Source organism: Muntiacus reevesi, chromosome 5 (genome assembly GCF_963930625.1).
Source record: "Muntiacus reevesi chromosome 5, mMunRee1.1, whole genome shotgun sequence".
In the NCBI taxonomy this organism is placed as follows: domain Eukaryota; kingdom Metazoa; phylum Chordata; class Mammalia; order Artiodactyla; family Cervidae; genus Muntiacus; species Muntiacus reevesi.
The window spans coordinates 74139759-74148498 of record NC_089253.1 but is presented as its reverse complement, the minus strand read 5'-3'; the positions used below and the strand labels follow the sequence as shown (position 1 = coordinate 74148498).

At 36.6% G+C, this 8740-nt stretch overlaps 1 protein-coding gene across 1 annotated transcript in view; it reads right to left on the bottom strand.

The window, feature by feature from the left end:
* Window positions 1-1406: 1406 nt before the first annotated feature.
* Window positions 1407-8740, bottom strand: part of FBXO28 (F-box protein 28) — a 28390-nt gene continuing 21056 nt past the window's right edge. The window contains exons 4-5 of the mRNA XM_065938400.1: window positions 5414-5609; window positions 1407-3984 (exon numbers count right to left, since the gene is read on the bottom strand). Coding sequence (XP_065794472.1) covers window positions 3590-3984; window positions 5414-5609 — 591 coding nt within the window. The 3' untranslated portion in view covers window positions 1407-3589. The remainder of the gene's footprint in view (window positions 3985-5413; window positions 5610-8740) is intronic.

Below are 8740 nucleotides of genomic sequence, written 5' to 3'. Positions count from 1 at the left end.
AAGGCAGAATGCCTTTATTCCTGGCTTCAAATCTTACTTACAATGTATGATTATTTTAAAGAAGGTTTGGTAAGTGTTAACAAATGGGTACTCATTGCTAGAGCGGTATATTAAGAATGTGCTGATCACCAAGTATGAGATTTTAAATTAAATTATATACTGTTGGAAATAAGATAGGGAGTTCCTAGATCCTAGAAAATATTATGGCTAAGGAAATAGAGAACTCAAAAGAGGAATCTACCTCCAAGAAACTACTTCGATATAGTAAAATAGAATTAAGTGCCCTGTCTTAGGAAACAGTTATTAATAAGGAACAACTGGGACATCACACATCGTTTCTTTGGAGATTAAAGTGCAGGCTATGAAATGGCATATAAAATAATGCATAAAATAGTGCAATCTTAAGGTGCCATTATTTTTATTATACATAGCCTATGTTCATATGTCCATTTTCTCTCAAAAATCCAGCTGTAGTGACACCTTTTAGCTTATTTATTTAAGCATTACTTATACTCTGTCTTACCCACCTTAGGGGCTACATAGAATATTTTAACAAGTAGAATAATAGCACATATATCTTGAAACTACTAAATAGAGATTAAGGCAAGCCCCTGTAAAGTTCAGTACTCCAAAAACACACACAAAAAAATGTTGCTTCCAAAACCAGTGGCTTTAGACCTGATGGCACCCCAAGTTTTTAAAACAGTATGATTACTCTGATTACATTTGTGTTTGCCCTTATTTCCAGGCTCTGTACATCAAAAGAGGAGCTTCAGAAACAACAGGTTCTATATCCTCATGTTCTAAAATAATACCTAGTTCAGAATAGGTGAAAACCAAGTCCACTTGAGAAACAAGCAGACTCCTGTGGGGGTGAGCGGGCGGCCGTCCTTTCCATTTTTCATCCGCCCTTCCACATTTTATCTATGTCTGTAGTGTTGCGATCAATTTGTAAGTGGGACAACTTTAAGTATCCTCTGAAAGACCAGCCAAGGAAGATGATGGGAATACTTTATGAAATGTCCTAATATTTAACATATTAACATAGTATTAACATACAGCATTTAAATTACTGACCTACAATCCAGAGCAAGATAGTTCTCTCTCAGGTTGCTAACTTACAATTTTCCTGTAACATACGTCAGTTTTAGGTGGTGGAAATATTTTGTGATTTGTTGACACTTAAATACCATTATACTACCCAAATGCATGTATAACAGCTATCAAACTGGCCAAGACAATATCCTAACACATTTTAGCTAGTTAAGATTTAAAACAACTGTAGTGCTTTATTTCCTACTGTTATGCCACATTCACCCATTAACAAGTGCAACTCATAAAATTTATGGGCAGATGATTACAAGTGTATATTGTAGAAATTTGGATTTTGAAACAGAAAATCTATCTTTTAATAGTGTGAATGTTTATTATGGAAGCCAAATATTCGTGTTAACTAAGACTGTAGATACATTTAGGGTATCTAGATGGAGTTTAAAAAGAAACCCAGGAAACTTTAAATAATTCATTAACATTATTAAAAAAGATCATCTGAGGTTATATCCCTTTGATGCATAAAGATCATACTTACAAACCTGTAAACATGTACTTTGTTATTTAAAAACATCTTCGTATTACCAGGAAAGCAGACTATTAAAGGCCATGAGTAAGTATTCCAGTAGGCCTCCTCCAAAGTTGTGATAATATGGCTAAATCCTATGACTAAAGAAATGAGACCTGCTGAGAAAATGAGTTCCAGACAGGGACTTTTACGGATGATCTTGGCTGACAAATGTTTTTTGGAAATTGTTTATTTTAAAATTACCTTCCCAACAAACCATGAAAACACTTGGACGTTATTTTATGGTTTTTCATTGAAAACATAACTACATTGTAAATGGAGTTTTAATGTTAGACAAAGAATTGATCAAAATCTAAGGACACTATTATGTAAGGACAATATTAAAAATGGATAAGAAGTTTCACTTGGTGAGGTTAATCTCAAGGATGCATAAATATATCATGTTGGACGGATTAAAAAAAGATAGTGACCTTGTGCTTTTCTTCAACTAAGGTACTTACCAAAACCTTAGGTTTTATACAGGTGTCAAACTCCCGCCTGGAAAGGGATAGTATTCTATATTACACCTAAGTCTATCTTAAATAACTGAAGCCCAAGGCAACAGTCGTTTAACTTAACAGTCAAATAATGACTACATAATTTAGTACATTAAAATAAAACTAGACAGTAATAGTTGACTGTTTCAAAAATACACAACTGGGGAAAATAATCACTGTACAGTTGTTAAAGTGACCACTTAGAAGGTTGACAGTGCAAGACATGCTTTTCCAGTTACAAGCTCAAAACAGGAGTGCAAATGAAATTAAAGCTTTTGTTGAAAGCTGAAGGATAAGGAAAGCCTGAAATTAATATTAAAAAGCTTCCCTCAGGTCACCCCCCCAGAAAGGAAAACAATCAAAATGCTTTTTCATAGTACAATTTTCTTCAATGAACTGTTTTTCAGTGGCAAAACAACTGCATCCCATAAGTTGGGTTCCCTACTCACACCACTGGTCATGGCCACATTGGATCAATGCGCATACACAGTGGTGAGTAAGGAATAGTACTAGTTACCAGAGGTCTGACATCAACATAAAGAATTTGGGGTTCTGTCTTAGCCAGTGTACCTGAACCCTACGGAGAATAGCTAAAGCAGCGGGCTTTAATACTCTCTTATTCTGTAAAACTGGAGGACAAATGGACATACAAATACCACTCCCCCTCACCCACGGAAGCAAGCTGTTGTGGTGGAAGATGTTAAGCGCTTAAATGAACTAAGACACTGCTCTAAAAAGTGGAGAAGTATAGAGGTTCAAGATCAATACCAGTGCAAGAGCTTTTTTAAGTGAGTTGACTAGGCAATGCATGCATGCATCCATGCAGATGTAGGTCATGGCCCCAAAGGAGAACTGAAAACATGTATATAACAGCTGGATAAGCCCCTTGCCAGTAGTTTATAAAAATATATAGTCAATACTGTAGAGGCCCCTTCTACAGTCAATACTATGGAAGTCCGTTTTAGTTACCCATCACTTCAATACCAAAAAGCATTTACTACTTTTCAGACATTCCAGACAAAGGTCACTTATAACAAAAAGTCAACTTTTTTTTTTTAAAAACAAGATACTGTCCATTTAAAAAGTAGGTCTTTTCTTTCAAGTGAACAGGACATTTTCTGTATTAAACTTAGTTTCTAGTCTGTCAAGACTGGTTTAAGATCCTTATGTAATGTGCATATATGCAGAAACAAATTTGCTTTAAACATTATCTGCACAAAAAAAAGGTTAACTTCTCAAAACATGATAGAATAGGTCTGGTTAGTACAAATCTATTGCAAAGTAAAAAGATTTTGTGCATCAGTTCAATGAGGAGAAGCAGGAAAAAAAAAAGTCCCAACTGTGAGAGTTCAAGTTTAAGTTGTGTTCTGAAAGCCTAGAGCTGAGGGACACCACGTCGCGCAGTGTCCACATACGCAGAACTGGTCAAGCTACAGAGCCAGGTCTTCCTCTGGCGCTAGAAGCACATTCTGATTTACTTTCTATTCCGGAGACGTTTAGATTTCCTAAGACAGTCTATGGCTTCTGCGGCCTTTTTCCGTTTCCGAGGAGACTCTTCGCTTTGCCCAGACCCTGAGGAGTTACCCACTGCACTTTCCATTACTTCTCGCAATTTGCGCTCCAGCTCTGCCAACCGTGCGTTCTGTTCACCTATGATCTGGGTCTGCTCTAGAAGTTTCTGGTCCTGGTCTTGAAGTTGTTTCTGCTGTTCTTGCACTTTGGTGCGAAGCTCAGAAATTTCACGCCTGAGAACAGTCACCCCAGCACCATTTGTCTTAACCTGCTGCTGGAGTTTGGTAACCTCTTGTCTTGAAGGGTTTTGCTTGGAGAAGAGTTGCATTGTAGTCAAGGCTGCAGAAGGTCCTGGAACTGTGGAGAAATGGTTTAAAATGGTCAATCACTTCAATGGCTCACCACCAGTAATACTTCATTAATGAGATTTCTTCAAAATAGAATGTCCTTAGTAACATCATCTCTGCAGATTTCTTCTTTGCAACCTACTTGGTCTAATGAATTAATCAAATACTTTGTCTTAACTATAAATGAGTCTGAATTCTGATTCTCATGTTCATGTGGCAGTATGTGGATTGCCAGCAAAAGCAGAGTGTCCAGGGGTGTTAACTTGGTTTTAAAAATATTATAAAGCTCTTTTAGAACCTAGTTAAGAAAATAAAAATGTAAAATTAGAGTAGAATTTCTTTCTTATTACATACAAGGAACATAAATATCTGAGTCAGAAGCACAGACCTATTAGGTTCATAAGTCCTCTCTGCACTTAACAGTTGACTGTTTGGTCTCAACATTAGCCAAACAATTGGGATATCACCAAAAAGGGTTACATCACACTCAACGATCAGGAAGAACTTCTGACATGATGTAGGAAGGTTTGGAACTATTCTGTTTCAGGAATAACAATGTACCATGGGCATAAAAATCACTATATAACCTGCTTTTTTTAACCTTATCTCTGAAGCTTTTCTAAAAGAATCATATGGATCCATCCACACCCTAAAACCCATCTTGTTAGTTTTCTCCTCACACATTTAAATAACCAGAATATTTTCCTTGATTGATACATTGTTCTTTCTCAGCTTACCTTTAGCCAACTAACAAGGCTCAGACCAGTTCTCACCTCTTGTGAAGTCTCAATCAGACCAGCCAACAATGATCTTATCTTCCTTAAGATTTTCTCTCTACTCATTTGGCATGTAAATAGACACTCCTTTAAACTATTCTCTTGCCTGCAATAATTTAAGTCATGATTACATCTTGCCCTATAAAATAAGATTCTTGAGAGCAGATACCATGTATTACATTTCTTTTTAGTCTTCATAGGACACAGTATAGTGCTGTCTGCATAGTAAGTACTCAATAAGTAATAGATATATTAATGCTGAGATGCCATAAACTTTATTATTAAATTATAGACAGCCACTCACTCTACTGAGTACTCCAGGGAGCTAACTAATCTGAATGAAACAAATGTTTTACTAAAAATTGCTCTAACAAATTTATGTCCAGTTAAAAATGTGGATATGTACAAAGATTCAGCCACAAGATTGTTCTTCAGTGTGGTTCAAATACTGAAAAACCTGGAGACAAATGTGCATAACAGCAGTGGATGAACTACGTAAGATATGGTCTGTAATCTAATCTGTCATTAAAAATGATGCTGCAGATACATAGTTACAGACCCAAAAACGTTCAAGATACACAGTTAAGTGGGAGAAAAAAAGGCAAGTTACAAACCTATGTATGAACATTATTATAAACTGAAAGTATTATAAACAAAAGATACCTGGAGGAGAGCCCATGAGTCTTCCAGATACATCTGATCCTGGTAATTTCCTCTTTAGAATTGGAACAATTTTTTCATCAAAGTATTCCATTGCCATGGAGGAAATATCCCTTAACTCTTGAAGTACTTCATGAGCTCGCTGAGGGGCTCTGGTAGAATTGACATATCTCAACACACGATAAATCTCATCAATCACCTAAAATAATGAGCTCTCATTAGCACTTTATTTTTTTTAAAGAAAATAGGTAAATAGAGAGTAAGGTGACTACTTGTTTTGCAAATTCTACAGAGATCTACAGGGTGACTGAACTGATATACTGACCACTGGTAACATTACCACCTGTAACAACTGGCTTTGGGCTTGTTATAATACTATATATGTTTCATATTTATATTTATTAAGCATATTTACTGTTCTGGGGCTAAAAAAATTACCATTATTTATATATAAGTAGAAAATGGTGAATTACAAAATATACACTTATATACTTTAGTAGTAGTCCTTCATATTACTAGTCTGTCACATTCTACCACAAAGAATCTACTAGTGATAGGATATTAACCGATCCATAATAGCGCTACATGTGTGTTATAAATATGAGAAGTACTGCAACACTCCAGTATTATTTGATGTTGTCCTCAGTGCTAGTACACTCCACCTACAGGTACAAAGTAACCCTCGGCTATCTGACCTAAAGCAGACCCTCTCTCTCTTTGCTGCTCAGGGTTTTGCACATTATGATCTCCTTTCTGTCATGTTCTCCCTGCTTATCTCCCCTACCTTCTCCAGCCCCAAATTTCTTATTCACACCTGAGGTCTCAGTAACACTTTCTCAGAGTAAGAAGTCTTTTCTGAACCTTCTTGCAGTTTAAGTATGTTAACACCTTCATCAAATCCTTTATTTTTTCTTCAGAATACACATTACAAGGTTTAAGTACTACCTTTTTCTGTTAATTTCTTCTTCCCATAACATAGTAAGCTCAATGAGAGAAGAGACCATACCTAGTTTCCACTGTCAGATCCCCACAGCCTAGCAGTATCTGGCACATAGCAGACACCCTAAACAATGTCCATTAAATGAGTGATAAAGATTGTCATAAACTGTCTAATATTGACACATCTAAATAAAACTGTTCAGGGACAAGACACAAGGTTAAAGTCAATACAAGAATATGATTTTTAGAGGCTAGATTTTGTTTTGAATACAAAGGTCACTGTTACAGAATTTTTACTGAGAGGATAAATGGACCTAGTTAAGTTTATGTACATAAATACTGGTAGACAGAATATTTACTGTATGTTTGACCTAGACTAGATATGACTGTTATAATGACTCAAGCATGAATAGGACCTATGCAAGATGACTTAGTGAAAGACCCATACACAGCAAAGACTAGTTCAAACTGAATAAGTTCAATGTACAAACATAGCATTGTGTGAAAAAGGAAGTCGAAAGGGCTAAGATTTGTCTGAGGATGGAGTAGGCCTAAAGAAGGACTTGTCAATGAGAAATAAGCAGAATTTCAATGAGAAGAGAAGTCTGAGCAGGAGGAGGGTGTACATGACTAAAGGAGGAATGCTGCAGTGAGGAGCTGGCTAGGAAATAAAAATGTATGTAGTGTTATTATGTACCATGGGCTTCCCTGGTAGCTCAGTTGGTAAAGAATTTGCCTGAAATGCGGGAGACCGGGGTTTGATCCCTGGGTTGGGAAGATTCCCTGGAGAAGGAAATGACAAACCACTCCAGTATTCTTACCTGGAGAATCCCATGGACAAAGGAGCCTGGTGGGCTATAGTCCATGGGGTCACAAAGAGTCAGACACAACTGAGCAACTAACACTTTATTATGTACCATATATTTATTCTAGGTTTTTAAAATAAATTATGTAGTGAATCCTCTTCCATAACCCTGATTCTTCAGAATTAATTTCATATCAAAATATTGCATAGGGATTACTAATGCTAAATGACATCTGTAAACCAAAGTGTGAAATATTCTTATCTACTGTATTCAGTCTTCTAAATACAGTGTGAAAGCAAGGTGCATCTCTTTCCCTTTGCCTAAGTGTTCTATTAGGAAATTTAGTGTTTTTAAATCTTACTACATAGAGGTTACTTTAATTAAGTGGACTCATCCAATCCATGTTATCAATAAAATTAAAAACATTTTCTTTCCTGTGTCCAAAAGTTACAAGACAAGGACAAGGTGAAGAAAAACAGCATGTTAGAACCAGACTGCTTCGAGCATTCAGTCATCAGTGACTGAAATGGTTGTAGAGGTGCATGTTAAGAAAGCACAGGATTTACCTGATTTTTAAAACATTTCATTTTCTAAATAGGTTTAATCACTTTCTGAAAATTACTTTAGCAACAAGAATGTAATGGTTTGAGTCTTGTATCCAGTGTGAGGGCCACAGGTCTTAGGCAGGTCACTGAAACTCTTTAATGGCTATTTACACACTTTTCAAGTAATATTTCTCTGCTGAATACTAGAGATAATTAATACTTGTGAAAAATATTTTTAAGTTTAAGAAAGAATGGTAAGAAACCAAGTGTGAACAGCCATCTCATTCCCAGCACATACAGTTTACTCTATCATGCTTATGTTTAAATTGGCACAGTAATAAATGACATACTATGAACATCATTTAAGGTTGTTAACTATTATAGATGAGAGAATTTCTATCTTATTTAATTTACTGTTTAGCAAACAAAGTAGTGCAAGTGAGTGAAAGTCGCTCAGTTGTGTCCGACTCTTTGGGACTCCATGGACTATAAAGTCCATGGAATTCTCTAGGCCAGAATACTGGAGTGAGTAGCTGTTCCTTTCTCCATGGGATCTTCCCATCCCAGGGATTGAACCCACGTCTCCCGCATTGCAGGAGGATTCTTTACCAGCTAAGCCACCAGGGAAGCCCAAGAATACTGGAGTGGGTAGCCTATCCCTTCTCCAGCAGGTCTTCCCGACACAGGAATCAAACCGGGGTCTCCTGTATTGCAGGCATATTCTTTACCAGCTGAGCTACCAGAGATGCCCTCAGCAAACAAAGCTCCCATTAGAATACTGAACCTTGTATGTTCTCATTTTCTGTTTCTTTTTGTTCCACTTGCTGATGTGCTCAGTCATGGGCGACTCTTTGTGACTCCATGAACTATAGCCCACCAGGTTCTTCTGTCCATGAAATTTTCCAGGCAAGAATACTGGAGTGGGTTGCCATTTCCTTCTCTTTGCTCCACTTGAGATTTCCTTAATTTTCCTCTCACCTCTTTTATTTTTTCTTCCATATTTGTGAATAATTCTTTATATACCATGTGTTTGTCTGTAT